We start from the raw sequence: 12,946 nt of genomic DNA on the forward strand, positions 1-12,946 counted from the left end.
ATGGGTCTTGGTCACCAACTTGGTAGCCTGTGGATATTTTTCAGCCTGAAAGTGTGTTGGAGAGGTCGATACGTAGCTACGGAGGAAACTAGTAATCTGTTGCGCCTCCATGTGTTAATGTGATTTTGCTTATTATTTTTACCTAAGCTTTTCAGAATCCACTATCGTCAGTCAGGTGAGCTGGAACGGTTTGTGGCACAATCCGGTGTCTGGTGTTTTTAGTTTTTCTCGAATGCATTATCGCTAGACGTGTGATTTTGCTTATCTGTTGACGGCAGCTAATAGCATTGAATACAGCATATTACGTGTGGCTGTTTTTTCAGAAACGTTCATCATTTGTCGCTCATGTGAACAAGCATATCATCATATTAATGAAACGTATACAATCTGTTTTCTTTTCCTATATTTATTATTTCACATGCATTAAGATTCTGTTTTTATGTTGTTTCTGTCAGTTATTTGGAACCTGGTTTTACACTTAAAATGATTGTGTTCAAGCTAGACATCAACTGAGTCATACTGAGTGTCTGCTACCTTTTATAATTCTGATTTAATCTGACAGTAGAACAAAAAATAGGCATTTACTACAACATATAATAAAAACCTCAATTCAATTTATGGAAATGTTTTAAAAACTTTGTACTTTGAATATTGGCACATCTTCATATCGATTATAAAAACGATTTTTCACAAAGGCTGCCAAGACGCCCATACAACGGTTTGTAAAAATGTCATTTGTGATCTTTATGACAGCTTGTCGTTTTGCACCAGGAATGTGCCATAGGCTCGCGCTCTCTCTCTCTCTCTCTCTCTCTCTCTCTCTCTCTCTCTTTCTCTCGCTCGCTCTCTCTCTCTCTCTCTCTCTCTCTCTCTCTCTCTCTCTCTCTCTTTCTCTTTCACTCTCTCACTCTGTCTCTCACTTTCTCTCTCACTTTCTCTCTCACTTTCTCTCTCTCTCTCTCTCTCTCTCTCTCTCTCTCTCTCTCTCTCTCTCTTTCTCTTTCTCTCTCACTCTGTCTCTCTCACTTTCTCTCTCTCTCTCTCTCTCTCTTTCTCTTTCTCTCTCACGCTGTCTCTCTCTCACGTTCTCTCTCTCTCTTTCTTCTCTCTCTCACACACACACACACACACACACACACACACACACACACACACACACACACACACACACACACACACACACACACTGCAGGTGGTTGTGCCCTGTTTTTTAATGAGTTTCATTAGGAGAGACAGCAGAAGGTAGTGAAAGCACATTTCCACCACAACCTGAACTCTGATCAATCTGCCAGAACAAATGTGCTCCAACAGCCAGACTGGACTGGTTTATGAACAAAAAAGAAACCACAAAAAAAAAAAACAGTGCCTTTGAGTACCACTAGTTTCCCAGCAATGCACAATACCTACTTTAGCGGAATTAGGGAAAGTAATGGCCCGCTAAGAAAGAGGATGAGGTGGGAGATGCTCTCACTTGCTCTATATAGGAATGCCCTTTTGCCCCAACACATTAGGGGTGGTCCAGCTGCAGTCACATAATTACAGCCATGGTACAATAATTAACCATAGTAAAGAGAGAAGCCATGCTGATCGTGTTGACTGTAAAGCTTGAGAGAGATCCTTGCTTTGAGGAAATCTTTCCTTTTCTCAAGTGGATTATTTTTCTCTTTCATGTAAGGCCATGTTTGAGGAATAAAGACACATTTCAAGTGGCTTCAAGGTGAATTGAGACAAAAACTAGAAGGAGCACAGTTTGTACTTTCGTGCAATATTAAGTTAACGCTGCTGATTTATTTTACTGTAAATAAAGTCAAGTTCATGTCTGTCTTTTCTGTTTTGCACTTTTGGAAAGTTGAATATAGATGAGCTTTGGAGCCGTTGCTCATTTTTACTTCAGTTTTGTTGACCTTTTCAAATTTATTTAGTTTATTTCTGACATTTACAGTATATGCTCCTTTTAATGAGTTTACCTACTGCAACAGTTATGATGCAGAAGAAAAAAAAAATACAGCTTATTCGGACCAAATACACTGTGTGAACAAAAGTATTGGGACACCGAACTGTGAGATTCGCATGTGCAATTTGAACATCCTATTCCACATTTAATTCCCATTTGCTGGTATAATAACCCTTATTTCACTTTCGGAAGATGTTCCATTAGATTTATGGAGATTTGTGCTCATTCAGCTTTAAGGTTGTTAGTAAAGTCTTGTACTGATGTAGGGTGAAAAGGCCGGGGGTGTAGTCAGCGTTTCAGTTCATCCTAGTGGTATTTAAAATGGTTGTTGTCGAAAGAAAATTTCAGGCCACTCAAGATCTTCCACTTAAACCCATGTCTTCATGAATCTCGCTTTGTGCACAGGAGCATTGTCATGCTTAAATAGTTTTGGGTCCTAATAAACTATAGAATTGTATGTGTTTAACTTTGTGGTAACCGGATGCCAGATATATCTGGAAAAGTCAGGTGTCCCAATACTTTCCTCTTTATAGTGTGTATCAGGCCAAATCTTGTCAAACCATTGCCAGCTGGTAAATTCTAGTAATGTTGAAGGAAACAATTTCTGAACGGTCGCTATTAATGCTACACCGTCGACAAGTTGTTTTTAAGAAAATAACCCGTAAATAAGACCATTAAAAAATCTCATGTTTATGGATCAAGGAAAAGGAAGCCGGAAAATAACTCACCAGGTGGTCAAGAAGATCGACCAGTTGGCCGAGCAGATGTAGGCAGATTAAATAAAAGATGAGTAGTAAGCTTGTGTGGGACAAGCTGGGATACCGAGATTTTGATGTCTATCTAAATAAAATAAGAAATCGACGTGCATTTATACCTGACCATTTCCTTTTTTATTCAAATGAAGATGTCATTTGTATCAAGCAATGCATAAATCATTATTGTATAAAAATGCTTCATTATTCCTGCTTAGAAAAATCCACATAAAGCTGCATATTAATCATCATCCACACGTCTCACCCACGAACATGTTGCTGTCCACTATATATTTCACTTTATAACTTATGTATTATCTTTTTTCATAAAATCTCGAAATATTATCCTAAAAAACACACTTTTACAAAAAGCCTTATTCTGTTAAAACGTTCGCTATTAAAAGGCAGGACATGTGGCAGGACGCTGGAAAAAAGGGATTAAAACACTGTGCATTACAACACAATGTATCATGCAACCCTGTCTACCAGTTTGACCAGCTAAGCCTATGCCTTTTTATCTCATATCTTATCAGAACGCAGATTTTTATTCAGTACAGTTTAGTCATATTGTCTTCTCTACGCTTAAGACTGTAGCAGTTATATAATTTCATACTATTTATTATATCCGAAAAGTACATTTCTTAACTTCTTCTTCTTCTTCTTCTTCATCATCTCCGTCTTTTCCTCCACTGCACCTTGGCAAGGAAGACAGATGGAAAATCAGCAGGTTAAATTATCGGGGAGCAAATCATTTTAATCAGGCTTTGGACGTGTTCCATAATGAATTGCAGGGAAAGTCTTTGAAATGTCAGCTAGCACTTGAAGGCCCCGGAGCAGACGGGCACGCTCCGTTCGGCCTCACACAGGCCGCCAGCTTACTTAAGGAGCAGCCTGGGACCTGCCAGCAACCTGGTTGCCTGGCAACCGTGTTAATTCCCTCTGTGAGAACAATGTGCATCGGGCGACTCTGAGAAAATGAGAGGAAAAAATATATATATTGTATTATGGGAGTGCGAGCGATTCTTTGTTGAAATAGGAAAACATCACGGTTGTGTGGATATTGGAAGTGTATGTTTATTCCATTACTATGAACCTGTGATTTTCTTTTAGTTTTTTTTTTTTTTCCCTCTACCCACTTTTTTTAATCAGGTTAATGCTGAAAAGCATAAACAAAGAGCAATCTTTATAGAAAAGAGGTGGCTTTTAATCTTTCTTAAAAGACAAGAACAGTAAACTATTTGTTAAAATTAGTGGATATTTTATCCATAATTTATGCTATTTCCCGTGGGCTCACCACCTGCAGGAGGGACCGTAAGGGATTGGGCAGCAGTCGAAGCAGGGGGCCTTGACAGCCCGATCCCTGGACACGGAGAAGTGTCTGGGGAGTCTGCTTAGACTGCTGCCCCTGCGACCCGAATTACGGATAAGCGGGAGAAGATGAAATGAAATGATATTTATGCTATATTAGTGGTATTAAAATCTTTATGAGTGTATAGATGTGTTTTTCCTCTTAATCCTATACTGCTGCTATAGCAACAACGTGCAGTTCAAACAGTTATGACGCTGATGTTATGTATGTTGCTGTTGATGTGCACTGTGTATCTACATGCATATCTACATGCACTTTTCCCTTTCCCTCTTTAACTCCTATAAACCTAAACATTGCACATCCATGCTTTTAGAAACTTTTTCTTCATTATATTGTGGTTTTTTATTTTTGTAATGAAAACATTAACACATATTTAAGTAGCTCGTATTGAATTATGCAGTGAGGAAGAGCAACTCCAAGATCACGTATAAATTAGAGCAGTGTTTCTGGTGAAGCTTTGCCCATATTTATGTATACACTTTTCTAATTTCAATAATGACAGTACATCACAGACTTGTTCCTGATATAAAAGAAAAGTAATTTTTTTTTTTTTTTTTTTTAATGAATATGTATACAATTTATATAAACTATATAAAAGGTAAGTAATTTATATATTTTTTATGAATATGTATACAATTTAACAAAATAATAAAATGTTTCATATATATATATATATAAAACTAAGAAATTGTTTTTTACATAAATAAATTATTATTATTATTATTATTATTATTATTTTTTTTTTTTTACGAAACAGGCTTGATTCAGGAATTTGTTTGTAGGTTTACTGCTATTTATTTTGCTAGTGTTTGGTGTATATAGATTTTCTTTCTTTAATTTTTTTTACATTTGAAAGCTTATTTTCTTTACATGTCATTCTATGGTCCTTTGGGATTTGCTGTAGTAGTTTCTCAAAGAACGGTGGCTTCACTTGGAATCTTATGGAAAAAAAAAACTTTTAAGCTTTAATGCATATTTATATGTATCTTAAAACCGATATGTATTTAAGCAAAATTGCAGTCTATACTGCTATCTGGTTATTGCACAAAATCTGTGTAAAGTTGTTTTTATTAATACAATTTTCTTCAGAAAATAAAAAGACTGATTGAAGTCACGTGGGACGTGAGCCAGTTAACAGGCAGGATTCAAAAAGCAGCTGGAAAAGTAAAAGCGACAGATGCAGCCAAAGGCCGAGCGCTTCGGAATCCAACTCATCAAAGAGAATAGCGTACAATGTATTTTCTTGTGGTATAAAGCACAACATAGGCTTTACATTTCTGATACGAGGATGTATCTAGCGAGCCACCGCATTGACACAACAAAGATTCAGGACTGCCTTTGTTGTGCTGTCACACTGACTGCACCCTTGGCCATCTTAAACCATCTCCAACACTCAGGGAGTCAGGGTTGTCACCAGCACGGCGGGTTCACGATCATAAAGAAGAGGCATGCGATTTTACCGAAATGAAAAAAAAATTCCCCACAATTGGGATCTTGCGAATAAACTTTTTTTTTTTCACATACCATCATTTTGGTCTATATCCCAATTTACCTGCCAGTGCATTCTGACTGACAGGTTAGAATTACTGCTGGATGGATTGGCAGACAGGTTGTCATTTTCATCAGGGGGAAAAAAAAATCATGTCTACTCTGTCCAAGTAAACTCTTAAACTTTTACCCTGAGTCGCCTTCCCTCGTTAAGGTTCAGACTGTTTCTCTGTCTGTGATTGTCACTGTAATGTGTTTGTGGAATAATTGAAAGTCTTGCCTGTGGATGACTGTTTGAGGAAAGGTGGTAGCTTATGAGAAATGACTGGTTAGACACTGTGCTGTCCCTTAAACCGTGTTTTTACTGTACTATTTCAAGAAATCTGCGGTTGTGAGTTGAGATCGGCGGTTTCAGGGAGCAATATGACGTCCTGACTCGTGGCTGATTTAATTAGCAAGGTTCAGCATTTTTTATTTATTTTTTTATCCCAGAGCTGCTATAACACTTCTTTAAAAGGAGGCTGGTGTTAGGTGAACCCAAAATGGGATTGAGAACGTGATTACTTAAAATACTTGCATTTGTATAAATTGCATGCTAATTGGTTTTGATGCCTATTACCTCAAGTCCTTCACTTCACAGACCTCCTGGAGTGTTTAAAGGCTCTGGCATGGAGAAGCTGGTGTTGGATCTGTGATGATCGCAAATGTTGAGCTATTTTATGAGTTGCTCAGTAGCTCCTAGTTTTATAACCACAAATGACTGTATAAGACTGTAGAAAGGACATTACTCATAATCTTACATTCCAGTGCTCATGTTAGTTCTCTCTCTCCAGTGTTCTGTATTGTTTAAAGACTATAATCACACTCCTGATGTCACCTAAATGAGGATGGGTTCCTATTTTGAGTCTGGTTCCTCTCAAGGTTTCTTCCTCATAACATCTAAGGGAGTTTTTCCTTGCCACAGTCGCCATGGCTGCTCATCAGGGAAAAAATACACATCGTTCACCTTAACTCTTAAATTCTGTAAAGCTGCTTTGAGACAATGTCTGTTGTGAAAAGCGCTATAGAAATATACTTGACTTGACTAAAGAACAAAGCAGTGCATTTTAAAGCAGTCTTTTTTAAACTTTTTTTCTTTGGAATGACAGTATTGTTACACTGAGGATAGTTTCTGTTTATGACCCTATTTTTCTGCACAATCCTGGACTTTTGATGCAAGCTGATAAGTAATAATCTGAGCTGTACATACAAGAGACTCACAAGTGGAAAAAAAATTTTTACTATCACTGTGGTCTTTTTGAACCACCCCTCCTACATTTTGTCAAGCTTCCTTTGACTACAAGACTGCGCTTGGCTCCCGTTGCGGCCCAAGACAGCGATCACAGTGATCCAGGCTTTTCCGGAGTCAGAACCCACGAGCCATTTTGAACAGAAGGTCTTGTCAAATGATGAGAGTAGGGGGAAAGTTGGATCCAGCGAGGGCATAAGATTGTTAGTTTCCCACTGTTGTGCTTGACTCTGAAATGTTAAGTAGTCCCCCCACAGCATGGTGCTACTCATTGCAACCGGTGATAAAAAAAAAAAAATAATAATAAAAAAAAAAGGATGTCTGGTTCCACTGCTTTTGTGGTCTGTTTATTTTGTGTTACACAGTGGAGGAGGAAACACGCTTTTTAAAATGTCATCTTTCTGAAGATTGCTTGTATGCCTCCCTTTTGCAAGGTCCTCTGCGTTCGGAGCAGGAAGAAGGCGAAGAAGAGCACTTTTGATGTGAATCGAAAGTTGTGTATGGAAAAGTTGTATATTCTCATTCACTCTGTTCTGAAAGATATTTTAAGAAAAGCTTTTTTCACTCTTCAGCTCAGTGGACGAGGTTGCTATTTCTATGCGAGTTTTACCCTCTGTAACATTAATGCAGCACTTCATGTCTGGAATAGAAAAAAATCCTTTATATAACTGAGAAAACCCTGATATATAAAAGCATTCATACTTCTGTTACACCTTTTTTCCCTGTTGTGTTCTTCTGTTCTTATATATTTCATTGTCTAATTTAATATTAATACGGCCCTGTTTGTGAGACCAGAAGACAGCACTGGATGTTTTTGAAGTACAAAGCTTAAAGTAACGAGGATGAGAAGTTTTTGCTTCAACCCTAGTTTTCTTTTCTTTTCTTTTTTTTTTGTTGTTGGAAGTTCGTTTCCCACTAAATATGAAACAGAAAACAGCATTTTGAAATGTTTACATTTGTGTCACTTGTAGTTTTTACCCAGCAAGTAAGATAATTGTAAGTTGCTCTGGGAAAAGGATTCTGCCAAACGTCAAAAATTTAAATGTAGATGAACCAGGATGCAAATTGTTCAGGAATAGTAAGAAGAACATGACAAAGCAGGTGTTGACTTGGTCTTTAATTTTCCCAGTCTGACCGAGCGTCTGTAGGATGTGCTAGACGCTCAGGTCTGATCTTTTGATGCCTATTTCTCAACTTACAGGACTTAAGGGATCTGCTGCTAATGTCTCAGTGCCAGATACCACAACTCACCTTCTGAGGCTTTGTGAAATCCATGCTTTCTACACAACCTTTATTGTGCTACTCAATATTAGACATGTGCTTTTGCTGTTATGGCAGATATTATATCTATATCGCGTTACGACAGCATTGTAGAAGCTTGCAATCATAGAATCTATTGAATATACAACAAAATAAAATTGTCTTTTAAGAAACTACCTCTGCCTGGAAAACACGAGTGCTGAATAAGCTAAAATGTTTATTTTTAACCTCACAGATTTTGTTATAGTCTTGCCATTTTGATTCACACCATCTGACCTTAAGCATTTGAAGCCAGCCCTCATATCTTTCTCAGGGTACTTATGGATTATTTAAAATGTTTTGTATCCGTGTCATGAGAGGTCTGAGCATTCAGAGCTATCTGTGCTTGTACAATGCTGACCATAATTCATCAGATGATGTGTGGCAGATCACTGGTCCTAATGGATATAATGGGTTGCCCCTGAAATGCTTCAGAAAGGCCTGGTAATGGACGGGGTGGGAAACTTTGAACTGACTGCATTGGTGCTATTAAGTATCAGAGCTCCTGCCTGGTGCCCTCCTGAACCAGGCTATGGAGTTGTGCATTACAGTGCTGGAAGGCACACTGAGAAAGGGGAGGAGTTAAACACACTGGTGACTGTGAATAAACCCTTTTGTAGTGCCTTTTTTTTTTTTTTAAGGTAAAAGGAGGGTTCAATTGACTTTTGATTTACTACGAGATGACTGGAGGACCGAGGAGAATTTATTTCATGCTGACTGAGCGGAAAAAAAATAAAGGTCAGGTCTAAGGTGGGCAGTCAGGTGTCTCTGGACATTTGTGTTGTGTGTATGTGTGCATGCTGCGAGTGTATTTATGTACATGCTAAAATTGAGTCACCTGCACACATCTAGGACCCCACACAGAAATTTTCCTTGACTACACTTTGACCATTTAATGGTCTGACGTCGAGGCTGAATACGAAGTGAAGGGCTGGTGTCATTCAGAGTCTAGCTGTCCCTCATGACAATTTCTCACAGCTCTTTCTTACATGTCTTACAAACGCATCCGTACACAGCAGCAGCAACTTTGTACTGCAGACTTGGACAATTTTCTCTGTATTGAGACGCCTCTGTTTTCTTCTCCACCCCGTGCTTTGATCTGTTGTTCAGTCCCTCCATTAGGGCAAGATGGAGAAAGCGCAGTGAACATAACATCTCATCTCATCTCATCTCGTGCTTCTGACATGTTTCAGGGTGGTACTGCTCTCAGCACATCACTGACTCTTATCTTTCTTCCCCAAGGTCCCAGTGTACCTACTTCTCTCTGGCTTTCCCAGGGCCTAAAAGCATCATAAATCAAAATGTAACGACGGACAAAATCCAACCAGCTGGGTTCTTCGTCGAAACAGGAGCACAATATGACTCGCTGACATTTTAATTACAATATCATACATCTCAGACCAGTAAGCCTATTTTAAGAGAGTAATTTATGGGAGTAAATGAAAACAAATATTCTCGGAAGCAGCTCTCTGAAAGCCGGTACCCGCCATGTTGATTAATGTAATATCTCACGAGCGGTTGTCCAATGCCCAGGAGAATTACATTTTGGACCTCACAGCAACGTTTTACATTTCAGAGTATGATAGAGGGGCTTCATAATGCATTATTGCTGCGACCAACTCTTCTCACTATAATGAACTGCATACTAATAAAGTCTCCTGGAACATCAGGTAAATCTCTATAAATAATACGCCTCCAGAAAGCAGGGTCGAAAATCATTTGAAATGACGGCAGAGTTTAGGGGTTTTTTTCCCCCTCAAAAAAAAAAAAAAAACAATCAGGGTGGAATATTATAATAAAGGATAAAAATAATAAAAAAAAAATTTTTATTTAGTTACCAAATTGTTTTAGCATCTTTTATATATTAAAAATGACTGGCCAGAGAAAGGCCTGCCGGAGCTGGGCAGGCAGAAAGAACACTTTTTACAAATCAATGCAGTCATTTTAGTCGTCGGATATTTAGATTACCTGGCCACCTTTCCTAAGTGGATTAACATTTCACATGGCTTTCGAGCTGCATGTGTAATAGGTTGTGGGCTGATATCAAACAGACACGCAAGCCCTCTGGGATGCGAAAACAACAGTAGCCATTATCTCTCCCACTGCTCTTTGTTGACTGAACCCATGGCAGAGACCATTTACTGTATCTGGAGAATTCTAATGGAACCCGAACCATCTACACTAATCATAAAATCACTTTATATGCCGCTCATATCAATTCCTGTCGAACAGTAGAAAGCAGGTACATGCTTTCTCTTTCATCTTATATGATTATTTACTTCTTTAAACCCCTTAAGTACAGCCATGAATGATCCACATTTTATAGGCATGAATTTGGGTCCATGATGCTTGCTAAGTTTTTTTTTAGTTGCGTAGCTGTTTAATAATTGACACCATTGAGGTGGAACACTGTGACCTTTTTATGCTGCTGCTGCGGATATCATGCGAGGAGAACGGCATTGACACCTGTGCATGGTCGGTGAAAATCAGACAGCAAAGATGAGGGTATCAGCAGCCGTCTGTCTCCATCCTTAATTGGCCTCATTCAACCAGCTCAGCATCCAGCTTTTGATGGATCTCTTTATGATAATCTTCACTTAATCATTGAACATCAAAAAAAAAAGGCATTTAGCAGACCTGCAGAAGACTCTAATTACACAATCAACGTTCTCTCAGAAGCACGGCTGGTCCCATCGGCCCCTGCCAGAGCTGTTTCTTTTTTAGCCGCAAATGTCTCATTGACTTGAATTTCTCTTGCTGAGATCCATCTCGAAAATGGGTAATGACCTCCGTCTTTGTTCCGAAATGTAGAAATGAACGAGCTACAGGTCCCTGGAGCTAATCAAATGTTTCAGGCAAGTCTTGCTGTGCCTCGTGCCTCATCAGGGAGAGTTCTGTAAAGCTCCATTGATGTGTGATTGAGGATGCTATCATTTAATCGGGAAAAGAGAAGCGAAAGAGGGAGGAGAATGGGACACGAGAGAGGTGTGGAATGTGCTCCTTTCATCTGTTGAAACAAAAGCGAACACCTTCTTTTCCATCTTTGTGGAGTGGAGTAGGGTATCAAAAGAAGCTTGCACTCTGTGCCACAAATGTGGTTTGAGATATTAATCATACAGTTGGGAAAAAAAAGGAGTTTAAGATATCGGCTTGATGAGTCGGAGTCATCAGTTTTCAGGCATAGCACGGGTTCTTTTCAAAGCTTTTAGAAATCCGCTTAAATATTCCGTGTATGTGAAGCACTTTGGAAGCTTGAACCACTGCCCACATTCTGTAGGCCAACCTTAGAGCACTGTGATTAATACTTTCATCATCTTGCAAGTATCTAATCCCAATCCCAAAACCTGTACTCTTTGATTTTATAGCAGTTCTAAGTCTGCTTTTAATATTTTATTATTGTTCCTTCTGTCCATGTTTCAGCGACTGACTCAAAGAGAGCAGGAGTCTATCCTTTGGGTTTATACTCGTAAAGTGCGCCATTTCTGCCTGTAATGAACCTTTCAGCTCATTGATTCGCTGCTTATGTCAGAATGAGGGATCAGATACATTGAGGGTGTGCAGAACCCATGAAATTCCTCTATGCTGAATGCCTCACAGTAAAGCATCTATTCTTTAATGGCACTCAATACACTCCAGTGGGTTGCTAATTGAAATGCTATCAATATATAGTACACGTGAAATTTGTCAGAGCGGTGACCTAATTGTCAGTAGTGGTTAAACTGTAAGGCAATGTTTGTTAAATCTTTTTTCATTTTTTTTTTTTTGCTGCTTGCAGGGCAATAACTATGGAGAACCAGCTCGTAGTGCTGGCCACAGCTGCAGCAGACGCCGGGAGGTACTACGTCCAGGCCGTCAACGAGAAGAATGGCGAGAACAAGACGAGTCCATCCATTTACCTGAATGTGGCAGGTAAGCAGAGAGGAGAGAGAGTTTGTTGTATCACTTCTCCTCTTCCTGCAGCTGTAGAAGAATCTCAGACACTGCTATCGACCGCGAGTGCCTTATTATCACCTCATTGCTGTAGCTGCATTTTTATTCGCTTCTATTCCTGGTGCATTTCTAGTCTCTGTGTTTGAAAGCGTCACTCAGGGGTGAAAGAGTGAAGCAGGAGAGAGATACACATGGAGACACAGATATCCAGAGATGACTAGATTTTTTTCGGAGGAATATGTAGAAGGAATAGACTCGAATCTCCTCACTGGCACTTATCTACCTGTTTGGCAAGTGCTCGGAGTGACTCGGAATCGAGCAGAAGATTCACGCTTTCCCATTTTCCGAACACAGTTGCAGCCCAAGAAGTCATTTTTTATTAGCTCATGATTCACTCAGGGTGTAATTTCAACTCTGATTTTTTTTTTTGTTGTTGTTGTTGTTACGGTCCAATATTTGGTGTAGGAGCGCATAAGAGGGAAGTGACATTTTTTTGAAAACGACACTTATGTGTCTTCATGTTTTGCAGAATTACTGGTCTATTGGTGCTGTCTGGATAAAGCGGTCTGGGAAAATATTCAAATACAGATCGGAAAAAAATCACCTGTATGCACACAATTTATGGATAAAAGTATTGGGACACCTGGGTTTTCCAAAATAGCAGTGGCCCCAGTGGCCATAAAAATGAGCTTCCTGAAGCTGAGTTGGAGTGGAAGACCTTGAGCGGCCTGCTGTAGAGCTCTGACCTCAACCCTGAACTCAAAATGGGGACTAACTGTAGAATGAAATATATATTTTCAGTATATTTTAAAACTGATTTCAACTCAGTAACTGCTCAGCCTCCTGTCTTGCACTCACATACAGTA

At 39.1% G+C, this 12,946-nt stretch overlaps 1 protein-coding gene across 2 annotated transcripts in view; it reads left to right on the forward strand.

Moving 5' to 3' along the window:
• Positions 1-12,946, forward strand: part of sdk1a (sidekick cell adhesion molecule 1a) — a 236,673-nt gene that overhangs the window by 127,313 nt on the left and 96,414 nt on the right. For both annotated transcript variants that reach the window (XM_083524252.1, XM_083524253.1), the window contains exon 5: positions 11,926-12,059. In XM_083524252.1, coding sequence (XP_083380378.1) covers positions 11,926-12,059 — 134 coding nt within the window. The remainder of the gene's footprint in view (positions 1-11,925; positions 12,060-12,946) is intronic.

Source organism: Silurus aristotelis, assembly GCF_946808225.1.
Source record: "Silurus aristotelis genome assembly, chromosome: 21".
Taxonomy (NCBI): Eukaryota; Metazoa; Chordata; class Actinopteri; order Siluriformes; family Siluridae; genus Silurus; species Silurus aristotelis.